Source organism: Amblyomma americanum, chromosome 2 (assembly GCF_052857255.1).
Source record: "Amblyomma americanum isolate KBUSLIRL-KWMA chromosome 2, ASM5285725v1, whole genome shotgun sequence".
Taxonomy (NCBI): domain Eukaryota; kingdom Metazoa; phylum Arthropoda; class Arachnida; order Ixodida; family Ixodidae; genus Amblyomma; species Amblyomma americanum.
In genome coordinates, this window is record NC_135498.1 from 79,866,780 (window position 1) to 79,883,757 (window position 16,978).

At 50.3% G+C, this 16,978-nt stretch overlaps 1 protein-coding gene across 4 annotated transcripts in view; it reads right to left on the reverse strand.

Annotated features, from left to right (window-relative positions):
* Window positions 1–10,669, reverse strand: part of Tao (Serine/threonine-protein kinase Tao) — a 43,645-nt gene extending 32,976 nt beyond the window's left edge. For 2 of the 4 annotated variants that reach the window (XM_077654695.1, XM_077654693.1), the window contains exons 1-2: window positions 10,348–10,642; window positions 4,109–4,402 (exon numbers count right to left, since the gene is read on the reverse strand). In XM_077654695.1, coding sequence (XP_077510821.1) covers window positions 4,109–4,240 — 132 coding nt within the window. In that variant the 5' untranslated portion in view covers window positions 4,241–4,402; window positions 10,348–10,642. Of the gene's footprint in view, window positions 1–4,108; window positions 4,403–8,512; window positions 8,555–10,347 lie in introns of all 4 variants that reach the window. The other 2 variants (XM_077654692.1, XM_077654694.1) reach the window with 2 other exon arrangements.
* Between the last annotated feature and the right edge of the window lie 6,309 nt (window positions 10,670–16,978).

A 16,978-nucleotide genomic window follows, 5' to 3' on the forward strand; every position in this document is an offset into this window, starting at 1 on the left:
ACCTCAGCTGCTTCGAGCTGCTCCACCTCCGGAAGCGTACGTCACCGAGACCAGCGTCCGTATACGACCCGTCGATCCCCGTACCCACGTCGCCGTTCACTGTCACCTATGCGCCATCGCCCTACGTCCGCTGACGAGGGAAACTAAGTTCCGCAGTTCCAGAGACAAGAACTGCGTGCTCTTCGAACAGCTCAAGGACTCGTCGTTCTCCCACGAACATTCTGGTGGTTTCTGTCGACGGTCTGTCTGTGTCCGCGCTTGTCGACACGGGTGCTGCTGTGTCAGTGATTGATGAGAGACTGTGCCGTCGCTTACGGAAAGTGACGACATCATTTTCTGGCTTGTAGCTTCGCACTGCAACCGAAGAGAGGATCGCACCTTTGGCTACATGCACAGCGCGGGTTGTCATTGCTGACATTTTGTATGATGTCAAATTCTTGGTCTTGCCGTCTTGTTCCCACGACACGATTATCGGATGGGACTTCCTGTAAAAAAATCACGCCGTGATCAATTGCGCCCGCGCTGAGGTAGAATTTTCTGCATTGTGTGACGAACTGGCCAACGAGCTCCATTTCGTGTGTCCGCAGAAGCTCACCGTCACTGAAGACGTCCATGTCGCTCCAGAGGCTTCAGCACTTGTATCCCTCTCGTGTCCTGCCACGCCGGCTGTCACCGTTTTATTTACGCAGTCTTCTTCCTTTGTCCACCGCAAAAACCTGCCGCTGCCGTTTGCTGTTCTCAATGTTCACGGAGGTCTCACGGAGATGCTTATCAACAATCCATCTCCTTGCCTGCTTACCCTCCCACATGGCGAATCTCCTGGTTCAATTCAACCTGCCCACCTTCTCTCTCACCTGGATGCCCCCGTGACCTCCCGGCGTTCCTCCATCAACGCTCTTCATTCCAATTCGGCACCTGATCCATTGCCCGACGCCGCTTTCCAAGCCGCCATCGACGATGCTCTTCCTTCCGCCCACCGGACGCAGCTCTCAGCCCTTCTGCACACGTTTCGCTTCGCTTTCGACGTCGCCCACACTCCTCTAGGCCGGACTTCCACCGTCGCTCATCGCATAGAGACCGGTTCTCAACCGCCTTTTCAAAAGCGGCCATATCGTGTGTCGGCAGCAGAGCGCCGCGTGATTAGTGAGCAAGTTGAGGACATGCTACACCGTCTTGTCATCCGTCCGTCTCACAGCCCTTGGGTCTTCGCCGGTGGTACTTGTAAAGAAGAAAGATGGTTCAATCCGATTTTGTGTCGACTACCGCCGCCTCAAAATTACCCACAAGGACAATTACCCTCTTCCCCGCATCGACGACGCTCTTGATTGCCTCCAAGGCGCTGAGTACTTTTCTTCCCTTGATCTACGTTCCGGCTACTGGCAAGTACCGATGGCTGCGATGGCTGTACCTGACAGAGAAAAGAAAGCATTTGTTACACCCAACAGCCTCTACGACTTCAATGTGATGCCGTTCGGTCTGTGCAACGTGCCCGCCACATTCGAAAGGATGATGGATAACATCTTGCGAAAGTTCAAGTGGCAGACATGCCTCTGCTACTTGGACGACATTGTTGTCTTTTCCGCCGATTTCACCACGCACCTCGCACGCTTATGACAGGTTTTGACTTGCCTGACTGACGCCGGCCTGCAGCTGAATCTCAAGAAGTGCCACTTCACAGCTCGGAAGTTGACCATCTTGGAGCACATCGTCTCCAAGGAAGGCGTTCTCCCTGACCCGGCCAAGCTCGTGCTGTGGCGCAATTTCCTAAACCTATGTCGCTCAAGCAACTTCGAAGCTTCATAGGTTTGTGTTCCTATTTCCGGCGCTTCGTACGCAATTTCGCGCCGATCATTGCGCCACTGACAAAGCTACTTGGCGGAAACAATGACATGTCTGGCTGGTCGGCCGAGTGCGACGAAGCGTTCACTACCCTGCGCCATCTTTTCACTTCCCCGCCAATACTTCGACACTATGACCGAGGTCCATACGGATGCGAGAGGCGTTGGCCTCGGAGCTGTCTTGGCTCTGCGAAGAGATGGGTTTGAAGAATATGTAGTTGCGTATGCGAGTCGCGTGCTCACCAAAGCCAAATCCAAATATTCCGTCAAGGAGAAGGAATGTTTAGCTATTGTATGGGCATTAACGAAATTCCGGCCCTATGTGTAGGGCCGCCGGTTTGATGTCGTCATGGACCACCATGCACTCTGCTGCTTATCGTCTATTAAAGATCCATCCGGTCGCCTTACTCGATGGGCTCTTCGCCTTCAAGAGTTTGACATCCGCGGCATCTACCGTTCCGGCCGTAAGCACATGGACGCCGATGCTTTGTCTCGGTCTCCCATTCCCAGCGACGCTGCCTGCCCCTCGGCAACAGATCCCATGCTTTCGTCTCTTACCATCGCTGATATGCACGTGGAACAGCGGAAAAACCCGTGGCTTTCTTCCCTAATAGACGCCGTGTCTTCGTCACAAAACGTTGCGCCTTCAAGAACATTACGGCGTCAAGCTCCTCACTTTGCCTTCGGGACGGCCTTCTATGCTGCCGCAACTACATGCCTGAGGGTCGGCGGTGGCTTCTCGCGATTCCCCGCCATTTACGATCTCAAATTTGCGCCTCTTACCACACCGACCCTCAGTGTGCGCACACTGGTGTGCTGAAAACATTCAAAAGACTTTTTTAGCGTTCCTATTGGCGCCGCATGTATGCCTATGTTCGGAAATACGTCCGATCTTGTATCGCCTGTCAGCGGCGGAAGACATCCGCTCCTTGTGTGACCGGCCCATTGCAACCACTCCCTTGCCCGGCACGTCCTTTCGGTCGCGCTGGCGTTGACCTTTACGGCCCACTTCCCTGTACGGTCTCTGCGAACCGTTGGATTATCGTCGGCATCGACCACCTCACCCGGTATGACGAGACGGCCGCCTTTCCTGCTGCCACTGCCCGCGAAGTTGCAATGTTCCTGCTGCATCATTTTGTTCCTCACCACGGCCTGCCGCGCGAGCTCCTCAGTGACAGAGGTCGCGTCTTTCCCACATCATTGAAGCTCTGCTTACCGAATGTCGCATCATACATCGGACCACCACTGCCTACCATCCCCAAACTAACGGGCTGACCGAGCGCTTCAATTGTACTCTCAGAGACATGCTCACGATGTACGTCGCAGCGGATCAGAGCAACTGGGACGCTGTCCTTCCTTTCGTGACATACGCGTACAACACCGCCACGCAGTCAACCACCGGTTTTACCCCTTTCTTCCTGCTGTATGTGCGTGAGCCGTCGTCCACGATGGATACCATCTTACCATATACTCCTGACGCCTCTGAGTGGACGCCGGACCATCAAAAGCATCATCACGATAACGATAACAGGCAACATGTTTTTCCAATAGGATCCCTAGTTTGGCTCTGGGTTCCAGGCACACCACCAGGATTGTCATCAAAATTCCGTACCGAATACCACGGCCCTTATTGCATCGTCCAGCAAACGTCGCCTGTGAATTACATCGTGGAGCCGCTCAACCCCTCTTCGGACTTGCGCCATCATGGCCGAGACACCGTCCACGTTAGCCGCCTGAACACCTACTATGACCCGCTCCTCTTGTCCTCGCCATAGGTCGCCAGGGTGGCTCCTCTTCGTTCCCGGGGCAATTGTAGCAAACCGTGACGACCGTGCCTGATGCCGCAGAGGCATATCACTGACAAAGCAACGATGAAGAGGAAGCGCCGATGAAAGACGAAGCGTGGCCGGGCTGCACGGGATCGCTTGGTTTTGGACTGGCCATCGGCGCTGCCCGCCGTTCTGCTTGCTGTTTTGTGTCGCCCGCCATGAACTCTTTCTCCTGATCTATTTCTGCACAAACCCCCTTTCAATTTGAACTTTTCCTCAGAGCGTGGTACCGTTAGCAGTGATTTCTTTATTTCAGTCAAACTGAAATTTGACAACGTAGTCAAACTATTTTATGATCCCTTTCGCTTTCTACAAGTCCAAGTTCAGCTGCATAGAGACCTGTCATTTCTCTCTCTTTTTTTTTAACTACCTCTAAGAGAGGAGCAAGAACTGCCTGTCCTAAACTGGTGAATAAATGGAGCTCACGCCCAAGTGACTCACATAATAGACAGCCCCGAAACTGCCATGGCCAATCTCCCGCAGGTCAACGAAGATCTTGTCCGGGTCATCCTTGTCAAACAGCTCGGCCAGCTCGGGGTCCTTGAGGTTCCCGAGGCGCGAGAAGGACGGCATGCTGGGTCCTCTCTCTCGCTCTCTCTTCCGAGCGGGAGGTTAAGGAAGGGGGCAGAGGAAGGGGGCCAGCAATGCCCACTACCGGGGCTGCAGTCCCCCAGGTGGGCCCCCTACAGGCCGACGCTCACAGCCCGTCCTACCCATCGGACTCCTGCGACTCCCCTGCACAAGCAACAACAAGCAGACCTTTGATGGCGCAGTCAGATGCACTGTGAGGGACAGTATTACCTGTCTGCTAAAGCTGTCACAGAGCCAAGTTTCAAGGGTGGCTAAGGACAGTGTGCACAGATAAAAACAAAGCAAAGACAAGATCTAGAGCTGCAACCTGACTGTCCATTGTCTATGAGTGCTATTCCTTTTAGAATCACAAGGGTGCAGTGGTACATCTAGTGAACCATTCCATAGTTGCCTGAACTCATGAACAAATTTGCATCTGTTGCCACCAGTTTAGTTTACCGGTAGAGGCATTTAGCAGCAAACGACAATGCCCGTAAAACAATGGTGCTACTTACAACAACAGAAGCTAAAAAAGCCTTAGCTAGAAAGAGTAGAAAAAAAAAAACAGGTGTTAGGAAAAGAAGCTGTAGAAATGTTTTCACTCAATCCTGGCATATACAACCAGCAAACACCCAGCATGCTACTGGGAGCATTATAAACTGTGAAAGAAGTGCAGATGCGTCATCCCCAATAAGAAGTTGGTGACTTCACTTTAGATTCACCGAATGTGCATTTTTGCGAGAAACATTTAAATCCCGTGAATATCGTTCTGGATAACAAGTTCATAGTGAATGGGGATGCCGTGTCGCTGCAACATGAGCTGCCCAAGCTGAATGAAGCCTGACGCTGTTCCTAGAATATTTGAAGGCACCCATGGTACTTAACCAAGATCAAAGCATATTCTCGGCCACCAACAAAGTAATGCCAGGTCACAGCAGATACTTGCACGATGGCGAACGCTTCCGATATCATTAAGAAATGTTATCAATACACAGTGTGACTATCGCAAGCTTCCTTTACATTCAACTAAGAACATTAACATGGCATGAGCACTCTTCATACTCAAACCACGATACACTGCAAAATAATCATTTCCTACAAACTACATCAATGAGCTTGAGACAAAGATTACCAAGCCAGTTTACAGTCAATAAGACAGAAACAAATTAGACACTTTCAAGATTTCATGTCAGTACTTCATTTCAGCACACCGATCCATACAAATCTCTTTTGAAAACTTTCTTCATTTTCAATCACAGCCCATTACAATACAATTCAAACAGCACTTTATCAATTATAGTAACCATGTTTATTTTGATCACCATGCAGCCGCTTGTGTAAAAGAAAATTTTAGAGGTGATGGGTTTTGCTGCAGAAGTATTTTACCGCAGTAACACTAACAAAACAAACTACTGAACACGGCAAAAGCTGCCTTAATTAACTGTTTAAGTGCTATTAAAGACCAGTTCATCACACACAATCTAGAATTTTGTAACCTAAGCTGAATCACAACACTATAAATGACACTTCAAATTGTCCCTTTTATTTGAGCAGTAAGGTTGAAACTTATCGTGCTTAGCAATTCAAATTTATTTCCTTCACTCGTAGTGAAGTCATTATATACAATTTGATTAATGGCATAATCAGTGAGCTTCTAATGTTCTCCGGTGCCTGCACCACAACACACATTCTCCCATAAGGCTACAAGGGAACATCGCCATAAGGTTCTGCTATAAATGACCTTAAATAGCACTGAGGCTTCATACTTCGTTACCCTCATCAAACACAGCTGCTCCTGCCAAAATTCTCTGCACTGAAGACTTAATATAGAAAATGAGACTTGCCACCGTCCTGCTAATTAAAGATTTTCAACAAAGAAAGGATGGAGATCCCTTTGAGAATCTAAAGCAGAGTTCGTGGGCACTGCAGGAAAGTGTCTTTGCCATTCACGGTACATAAGCATAAATGGCTTGCTTAAGTACGGTACTTGTAAAAGTGCAACACGAAATGCAAAACTGAACCACCAAGCTAATTAATTGTAAATGTGCCACACAAAATGCAAAACTGAACCATCAAGCTGATTAATTGTAAATGTGCCACATAAAATGCAGAACTGAACCATAAAGATAATTCCTGGCAACGTTCAACCATGACTTTCCAGAAAGATCGACTCTACAGCTGGCATACCACAACACACCACAACATGACATGCTAAGAATTAGGCGGATAGTGAGTGACAAACAATAACATTACACCATGACTGTAAAAAGAATACATGGTTAAAATGTTCAGAGGAATTGGCGCAAGCAGTTACTGTGCAGCCGGACATGGTGGGCACTGTAACGCTCCACCCAATCTCCAGCTGAATGTAAGCAGCAGTTGAAGCAAGGAATAAATTTCTTCTACTAACACTCTGCTCATGTCTGCACCCGTTAAACACACTCAGAAAGCAAAATATTCATTCAGAAGGAAACTACTCAATCAATATTCTATCACTATCACGGTACAGCAAAACTGTTAAGGATCCCTTAATTGCATATAACATGGCTACCAAGACACTTTTGCCACAAAACTATGCTTAAAGTACCAGTGACATGTCACTTATAAGTGTCCGCAGACAATTGAGATGTCAACATTAAATGCCAAATGCACCAACATGCCTGGAATGACCCATTATAAAACGTCTACCCCCCCAAGCTTCACCACGAGGGCCAAGCAGCAATGAGCGACCTGGAGCACTTGAGCACGTGGTTCTGCGGCTCTTGTAGTACCAGGTGAGAGGCATCACACAGCTGGTGCACTATTCCAGAGTCTGAGCCTTGTCACTTGGTTTGGTTTATGGTATAGTTTATAGGGACACCACAGTTGAGGGCTCTGGATAATTTCGACCACCTGGGGTTTTTTAAAGTGCACTGACACCGCACAGTACACAGGTCACTAGCATTTTGCCTCCGTCAAAATACAACCGCAGCGGCCAAGACCAAACCTGTGTCTTTAGAGACAGCAGTAGAGCACTGTAACCACTGAGCCACCACGGCAGGGTCACTTGGTTTGTACGGTTATGCTGTCTGTGCGAGGTGCCCACGAATGGCGCTATGTGTGGTATGGTATGGGGGTTCAATATCCAAAGGCTGCACATGGGTTATAGTCCCCCACCCTGAACATGACATCATGTGCAGAGCAGATATGGGGCAGCAGACCTGTCTTCACAAATGGTCTACGCTGAGTGCTTAACTCCATATATGACTGCATTAGCATGCTATACCCACACTTGAGAGAGACAACCATGGTGCTGGTTCCGGTGAATCAAGCAGTTAAATTCAGCTCAGCTTCAATTAGCACATCATTCTTTTGAAAATAAAAAGAAATTGATTGAGAGAAGTCAAATCAGTGGCTGCCAACTGTAGCAATGTTTTTTACTTTGATGCAAGCCCAATCAACTTCTATCTAACAAAGGGGCGAAATAAACAGAGTGGGGAAATAAGCCGGACATCACTGCGATTTAGCTGCCCAAAGAGAAATAAGAAATTTATGCTCCTTCTGAGGTAGTGGGCTACTGCATGTTTTTCATAATTCGAGGTACCATTCACTTGCATTAACTGTCCCATGCATCCACAGCAAAGCACATTCCGTGAAAATATGGAGAAGCATTGACCCTGGCTGCCAAGCTTTTAAAGTCCATAGCATATTTTTTTTATCTACACATGGGTTCCATGTGATGCATTGGGCACCATGATATAGCCCAAGGCACATTTTCCACAGCCCAGTTCGAGGCAGGTAATGAAAAATGGTTAAGAAAACAAAAATGTGCAGGTTTCCGGTGTTCATCTGATCTCAAACAAGGCGGCAGCTATAATGTCGGAACCCATGTATACAAAATGCACTTCTCTCTAGACAGCCCAAACTTGAAGGGTGCTTTGTTCTAGTGTTTCTCATTGCACTTGACACGAGCATTTGCTATATGCCGGCAGCATGCAACCTGTTTTCAGCCTTTCGTCACTACAATTTAAGAGATGAGAATGCGACTAAGGCCAGATCAAACCAAGAATCCCACCAGTGGCACAACTGGTACTAGAGATTTAACAAAATGATGGTACAAAGATGACCACACCTATGCCAGCCTTAAGTCAGAGACAATTTATTGGAGAAGAGTGCTCCACATCCCCATCAAGCAGCCTCTAAAATCTGTACCTTTCAAACTAAAACCAGGTCTGGCGCATGTTCTGGGTACTAGAACAACACCACACACTAAAGTTTGGAATGTATAATACTCACTCTACATCTCTCAGCATATTTTTCAACCAGAAGAATGTAAAACTGAAAGATAAGAAAAAGTAAAATGCGAGATCAGTACACTGACCTATGCAAGGCAGAAGTCCGATAGTGCTTATAAATGCTTCCAACCGAGATGCCAGTCCCACTAAGCTAAACAATCAACATTGAAAGCAAAACTTCAACTGCATTTCCACCCAACGGACGCACCTTTCAAACTGGAGGTCATTAAACAGCTGCAATAGCTCAAGTGACACAAATGCAAAGCTAAGCTGCTCATCGGTGTGCCTCAGTTCCGGTGGTATATCGTGTGTGGAGGCTAGAACAAATCGAACAAATGAAATAACAGGCCCTTGTCTTATTCTACAAAATGGATTAGGAGCTATGGATGTTATATTAAACCACAAAATGGTTTGATAAGGAAAATCTGGGTAGTCGATGTCTAAGCAACATAAATCAATGGAATACTTTGTAGTATTGCAACTTGCATCTGCTGACTGCTCAGACAAGTTTCCATGAAAACTACTGTTTATTCTTTTCACCTGCACTTGTTTACACAGCATAAGATCTCTCTGACAAGTATTCTACACACTTTTTGCATAATAGAATGGACAAAGATGACAGTTTGAGGGCTGCCAAAGGATTCTGCTTTGATAAAGGTACAAAAACGAACACATTCGGCGATTAAATGCAATATAACTAGGCTCAGCCTCGTTCAAGTCAGAAAAAATTTCATGAAAGACGATGCACGTAGCCACACCAAGCTACGCGCGATGCAAATCACGGTGACTCACTTCACTCGGCCGGCAGCCTTCCTCCGAAAAGAACCGTTTTATGGTAACCTTCCCGAGTCACGAAACCGATCAACGTCGCTGCGCTAACAGAAACTGCTACGAACGCTACAAACCGATTCACGTGCGCTGCTGCTGTTGTGCCGACGATCGGTCTAACGACCGCAGGAATGCGAACGCTTGTCTATTGCCGGGGACATTCCCACGCAGTATGGGACACCAGCGAAACTTCTGCGCGTTGTTTTCGAGCACGCATCGCACAAAACGAACAAAGACGGAAGAGAGACGCGCCTGCGTCACAGACGAAGCACCTTTGACAGGTTCACGGCTGAAACGATGGTTGCCGTGCTGGCGTCCTTTCGCGTTTCCAGCGACGCTCCGCAACAAGCGGCTCAAAAGGAATCTCTGAACGTCAAACGATGAGCCTGAAAGACCGCGCGAAGTCGCCCGGTAACGATCCTGTTCTGCAAACTCACAGGTGGATTCGTTGAAAGACACTCCCTGCAATCCGAGAGACTTCTATGAACGAGACGAACCGCGGCAGGCAATACGACCCAGACGTCACTGCTCGGGCTTCAATAATGACTCAAACGCACGTCCAGAACAACAAACGATGCGTGCACGATCACGAACGAGCAGAGTGCCTCCTGACGTTTCGGTTCGGCAGCCCACAGTACCGGCGCCTCTGACATCGGCACGTTTGACACGGCAGGCGGTTCCGAATGAATCATGGCTAAAAAACGAAATTATTGGGAGATTTCGACAGACGCCTCACTTCCGATCGAGGTGCCTTTCACACCCAAAGCGCAGCGTTCAAGCCTGCGAAAGGACATCCAAGCAATAGGATGGCCTGAGAGGATTTTCAAACGAAGCAAGAATGTGATGCGGTCTGTGCGCTGCATAACCTCGCGAATAAAATGTAGCCGATGCCCGCCCTAGTACATTTAAGCCTAGACAGTGCATTGAACCGCACAGAAGTCATCGCGAAGCGGCCTGAAGCTTCGAAGACTCGCGTTTCCGACGAATATGTACGTGGATCATACTCACAATTGCTTGCCGTTGATTTCTTGTGAAAAGGAGCCGTTCTTGTCCAGTTTATTCGCCGCGAAAGACGCCCTTCCGACCCAACACAGATCAAAAATGGCGTACTGTTGACATGCGCACTTCGACACTTCAGAGGAAAAGCTAGAAGCGGCTTCAGGTCGAAAGAGGAGGCACAAAATTTCGAACAAGAAGTCTTTCAAGTTTTCTTGGTCACAAATTGTCTTTATGCTCTTTCTGTCAGGGTGAAAACTTGGATAAAAAGAAAACAGTCAAGCTGCGCCGAGCTGAAGACATATGTAAAATTCCATTGGCTGAAGCTTGAAAGAAATTGGCGATCGGCGAGACTAAACTATTTGGCTAATTTAGCCACCGTGCACGCAGAATTCTTCATGATATGCATAAAAAAAGGCATATAAGTTCCGTTCTTTTCACAAAGAATGCGATACAACAGCTTGCTTTCGCTCATATGTCCAATATACAATTAAATATAAAGAAAACACAATATTAACTTAGGATGTTATCTCTGATGTTACACCTTTCTTGTTTACGCTGTCTGCCGGATATTTAGGCAATAATATTGGTCATATATGTTGGAAAGGGCTACTTCGACAATGAAGTTTCTGCTGAGGGCGCTGCCGCTCCAGGCGATCCATGTTCCCGACCTGAGCGCGAGATTTTGAAGTTACGAAATGGCATACACTCAGTTCCCTTGATATTTATTCACAAAGCGAACTTGTAACAGTGACAAGAGTCGAAACATGTATGATGATATGTTAGAAAAGGCGTAATGTGCCAATTTGATAAGCTGTGCCTGGCCCTTCGTCCAAGACAGGCTGACTTTTCAGAAGCACTCCGTTCGTTTTAATGAGTTACATTAGAAGCCCAATGTCGGAAAAATCTCTCCGTCCTTCTAGGTTGGTAGTTAGAAAAGCGGAGAAAGGCTAATCCCATCTCCGCTTTCAGAGAAAGTAGGCAGAGGCGCATGAAGAGAGAGTGGCAGGCTACGGGTAGAGGACAGCGGGGAGGGGTACAACGTGACACACGCTGATTGACGGACTTCGTCACGCCACCCGCTCGCACGCTCTAAACCCGTTACCAGCAGTGGCTGCTCTGCCGGGATGAACTCTAATGCTAACGCATGCTCTTCCGCATGAATTGCATTGATAGTCTATGCTCTTTTTTTTTGCTAGAATGGCAGCTTGGGCGGCTTGGGCTGGTTGGTTGAGCATCTCAATGTGAGCCGCGTGTGTTTCACTATAACCTCGTCTTTTTTTTCTTGCCGTTCACCTTGAGTCGTTCTTTTGTCATCATAAACCACTGAGAGATTAAAAATATGCGCTATGAGATAATAGTGTCACGCCGAACGTATCTCCTACGGGACGCAAAACTATGAAAAGAGTACGTATTGTCACAAATGGGTTGCAGAATCAAAAAGGCTAGGCACATGCCGCAAGGAATCAAGCAGTGTCCCAGCTGCAAAGAGCATGCGCGTCTCACTTCTTTGTCCTCAAGGCGCCGCCCGGGGACACCTGGCGGCATTATTCCCCCTCCCCATCCAAAAAAAGGAAGCAAAAATGTGGGCGTACTTGGAGCGAACGAGGTGCCCGTTACTGCGTGAAGTACGGCTTCATACGCAGTATGGGCACGACCTCAGGCTGCGGTCGACGGCGCGAACTGGGCAGAGTGCCATTGGGGAGGACTTCATATGTCACATCCGTGATGCGGCTCAGGAGCTTCTCCGACAGGCCGGGGCACCATACCGGGGTCCATACCCACACTTTGTCGTCGGGGTGGTACTCGACGTGGCGATGTCGTTGGTTGTAGCGTTTTGCATCCGTTGCCTGCTGCCGGCGGATGTGCATACGGGCCAGTTGGCGGGCTTCCTCTGCGTGTCGGGTAAATTCCTCGGCGTCTGGCGTGAGCGCCTGGTCGTCAGGGGGGCACGGAAGCATGGCGTCGAACATCGTTTGGACATCACGCCCGTAGACGAGGCGAAACGGCGTAAATCGAGTCGTTTCCTGAATCACCGTTGCTGGAGTTTTTCTTGAACAGTACGCCATTGCGAATGCAAAAAGAGGACAAGTGGCGGGAAAAGTGTCGAGGTACGCTGGAAGCATGGCCCACCAGGTGATCCATGACAGACCGCAGGTCAGCGTCAGCACGCTGCTTTGCCACTAAGTCCTAACTGCTGATCACACATAGGAAACGATTGTCATCCTCTGCGCTTTCATCAGCTTGCTCGACAGGTACGCGTGAGAGCGTTTCGGCATCTTCGTGTTTACGTCCGGACTTACAGGCAATTGTGTAATTAAATTCTTGAAGGGGAAGGTTCCAGCTTGCTAGGCGGCCTGGTGGGTCCCGGAGATTGGTAAGCCAGCAAAAGGAATGGTGGTCGGTGACCACTTTAAAATGATGACCATAGATATAAGGCCGAAATTTCATCGTGGCCCAGACGACAGCGAGGCACTCCTTTCCCGAGGTAGAATAGTTGATTTCGGTGCGCGAGAGTGTGCGACTCGCGTACGCGATCACACGTTCCACGCCGTCTTGATGTTGAACGACGACGGCACCAAGCCCGATGTTGCTAGCGTCGGCGTGTATCTCGGTAGCAGCCTCCTCATCGAAGTGAGCCAGCACAGGGATAGTGTGCAGCCGTTGGCGCAGCTCTGTGAAAGCAGCCTGTTGCTCGGCAGTCCAGACGAACGGTGTATCGTCACGTGTTAAACGGGTGAGGGGTTCAGCGATCTTGGAGAAGTCGGCGATAAAACGACGGTAGTAGGCGCACAAACCCAAGAAGCGCTTGAGCGTTTTCTTTGTAGTAGGACAGGGAAGCTTGGCTACGGCGGCAGTTTTCTCGGGATCGGGTCATATGCCATCGGCGCTCACAACATAGCCGAGATACTTGAGCTCTTTGTAGCCAAAGTGGCATTTCTCGGATTTAAGTGTCAAGTCGGCCAACCGCAGGGCATCCAACACGGTCCGCAGGCGTTCAAGGCGTTGGTCGAAGGTTTCTGAAAACACCACCACGTCATCTAGGTAAACTAAACAGGTTTGTCATTTGAGGCCAGCCAGGACAGTATCCATCATGCGCTGAAACGTCGCTGACGCAGAGCAAAGGCCGAAGGGCAACACCTTAAATTCATATAGGCCGTCGGGTGTGATGAAGGCCGTTTTTTTCGCGGTCACGTTCATCAACCTCAATCTGCCAATATCCGGTCTTTAGGTCGATCGACGAAAAATACTTGGCGCGGCGAAGTCTGTCGAGCGAGTCGTCGATGCGGGGCAGCGGGTAGACGTCCATTTTCGTAATGGCGTTCAGCTTACGGTAATCCACGCAAAAGCGCAGTGTCCCATCCTTCTTCTTAACAAGCCCGACGGGCGACGACCACGGGCGCTTAGAAGGCTGAATAATGTCGTCTGTAAGCATCTCCTTCACCTGCGTTTGGATAGCGTCGCGTTCTTTCGGGGAAATGCGGTACGGCTGCTGTCGTATGGGGCGAGCGTCATCGGAAGTGATGATCCGATGCTTCGTGACCGTCGTTTGCCGCACTTTCTAGGAAAATGCGAAGCATGTTTGGTACTGGAGCAGTAGGGCGCGGAGGTCGCGCTGTTGATGCGATCCAGGGACGTGTCCGGACGGTCCATGGCCTCGGACGCAAAGCAATCAGTAACATCGGCCAACTGGTCGGCCCGCGCGACGGCAGTAGCTCGGAAAAGGTGACGAGGTTCGCTCGTAAAATTAGTAATCAGGTGTTCCGACCGACCGTCACGGAGGTGAACAACACTTCGGGCCGCACAAATGCCATGTGTCAGCAGCAAGGAAAGGTTGCCCTCGGCGACTGCAGGTCCATCACGTAGCCCATCATCGCATTAGACGCTTGCGAAAACACTGGAGCGCGGCGGGATCAAGACACTTTCAGTGGAAATACGAAGGGCGGAGCTGCGTTTCGGAACGTCGGAGGTGTCGTCGGCTTTCGCTGTCGAAAACGTAACGGTTCGGTGCCGCAGGTCAACACCATTCTCACTGAGAAAATCTACGCCCAAAATCAGGTCACGAGAACAGTCGCGGAGCACCAGGCAGCTAACTATGAACGTCGAGTCGCTGATCTGGACCCTAGCCGCGCACTGTCCAAGCGGAGTAATGATATGGCCCCCCGCCGTCCGGATCTGCACTCCAAAGCAAGGAGTTGTATTAGAAGCGCTGCCAATTTGCCACTGATAATTGAAAACTCCGCTCCTGTGTCCACCAACGCGCTAATGCTGTGACCATCGAGAAGCACGGGTATGTCGAGGGAGAAGCGGTCCTTTAGTCCAGCTGCTGTCGTCGACGTCGTCAATGCTCTATCATCGGATGTATGCGTCTTCTGCATCGTCAGGGGGTCTTTACAGCGTCGATATCCAGCGACCACGCCCCCGAAGGTCGCTGTCCTCAGTTTTCCCGGCGAGGGCAGGGCGAACGGTCCGCCGTCGCTCGCTAGGAGTTCTGCACATTGGGTGAAAACGATGGACGGCGAGGTGACGGTGATCAGGACTGACGGCGCGCCATGCACCACTGAGGTTGCTGGGTCAGGTACTCTTCAATCTTACGGGGTCCGTTGGCCACACCGGGGCCTTGGTGTATCGGAGGGAAAACCCTGCAGGCCATGCTCTCGATATGGGCACCGGCGGAACAGGTGACTGGGCTCCCCACAGTGGAAGCACAAACGCCGGCGGTCAGGGCCACGCCAGACGTCCGCTCTGCGCAGGGATTCTCGATCACTCGGGATGCGGTGCTGCCCTGGCTGCACGGAGGGTAGCAGGACGTCGTGACGGTTGGGAACAACTGCCGCTGGATTTGGGGCAGGGCGTCGCAGAGCTTCAGCGTATGTCGGGCGGCAGTAGTCTGTGTGGGTAGGCTGTGGTTCGGCGTGTAGTAACGGAGGCCTGATAGCTTGCTGCACCTCTTCGCGGATAACGCTCATAAGGGAGCTGGCCGCTGGCTGCGACGTACCACAAATCTTCTCCAGCTCCTTACGGACAACAGCGCGGATAATGTCGCGGAGAAAGTCGGTATTGCTGTTGAAAATCGGGAGGGACTCCGTAACAGAAGCATCAAGGACTGGCCGGTCGTACGCGGTGGAACGCTATCAGAGGACCTGCTCCATCATGACTGCCTCCGCTAGAAACTCGGCAACAGTGATCGGGGGGGGGGGGGGGGCTGCGCACGAGGCCGGCGAAAAGGTGTTCTTTAACACCGCGCATTAGGTGGCGCAGCTTTTTGGCTTCCATGAGCCGCGTCATGTCTTCGACGTACATGGTAACCGTTTCGTTGGGCATTTGCGTACGGGACTGCGGGGCTCGTTCAGCTCGCTCCCGACGACCAGCGCTGACATACTCGGCGCGCAGTTGACGTCGGAACTCAGGCCATGATGAAAGAGTGCCCTCACGGTTTTCGTACCACGTACGAGCACCGTCCTCCAAGCCGAAGAAAATGTTCCTCAGCTTGACGGCGTCATCCCATTGGTTAAATGCGGCGACACGTTCAAAATGGAGGAGCCAATCTTCCACGTCCTCCAGTTGAGTCCCGTGAAAGGACTTTGGTAGCCGTGGGTTCTGGAGGGTGTAGTACGCGGCGCCTTGCACGACCGGTTGACGGGTAGGCGCTGAGGGAGAGTCGAATGGCCTGAGCACAGGAGGCAGTCGGCCAGGCAGCGAGGTTTTCTCCAATAGCCCATGCTCAGGGGGCAGCCCAAGATTTCGGCTGCTTACCCGGTGCACTGGCATGTCGACAGGGAGAGGTCTGGGGTCCTCGGCGTTCGGAGGGGTGTGCGACATATTCCAGAGCGATTTACCCAGCGCACTCCACCACAAAATGTCACAAATGGTTTGAGGAATCAAAAAGGCTAGGCACAGGTCGCAAGTAATCAAGCAGTGTCCCAGCTGCAAAGAGCACGCGCGTCTCTCTTCTTTCTCCTCAAGGCGCCGCCCGGGGACACCTGGCGGCAGTATCATTACTGAGTAAATCGTGCGTCAACATCCGGTGCATAAACCCGAGAAGGGTAATCCGAACACGACGTTCAGGGAAATGACACGGTCTCCCCGGACCGTCTTTCCTGCAACACTCCATTGAAAGAGAAACTGGGAGAAGTGGTAACCGAACCAATGGCGGAAACGGGCCCCGCAAAATCGTCCCTGATGCTGTATTAACGCGATAGCGTTAAGGAGCTCGCGTAGCATAAAAGTCGGCGTATATAGGCGGCGTTGGCTGTGAGCGAAAAAATTGGCAGTGGGTTTGCCAGGATATACGTAGTGAGAGGTACGTTTCCCTGGCTAAGCTTGCTGTGATCACTGCATGTTTAGCAATGAGAGACATTGGGCTCCATTTTAGCACCTATGCGCCGTCTATTACGCTCGACAGTCTGACATCCCCGTTTGGCAAGCCGTTCTTCTCTCTGTTCGGGTGTCTCCGCTGCTAACTTCACCTTCTTACGCTCATTCTCTATTTGTTGAGTACCCAACTGCCAGGCGACAACCTCAGGATCAGAAGAGTTATTGTTCTCTTGTCCATACCGCCATTTAGCAGCCACTAGACTCTCCTTCTGTGCATTCATATCAAACGTTGTGACACAGCAGCCCATTACATCTCCGCCTTTTA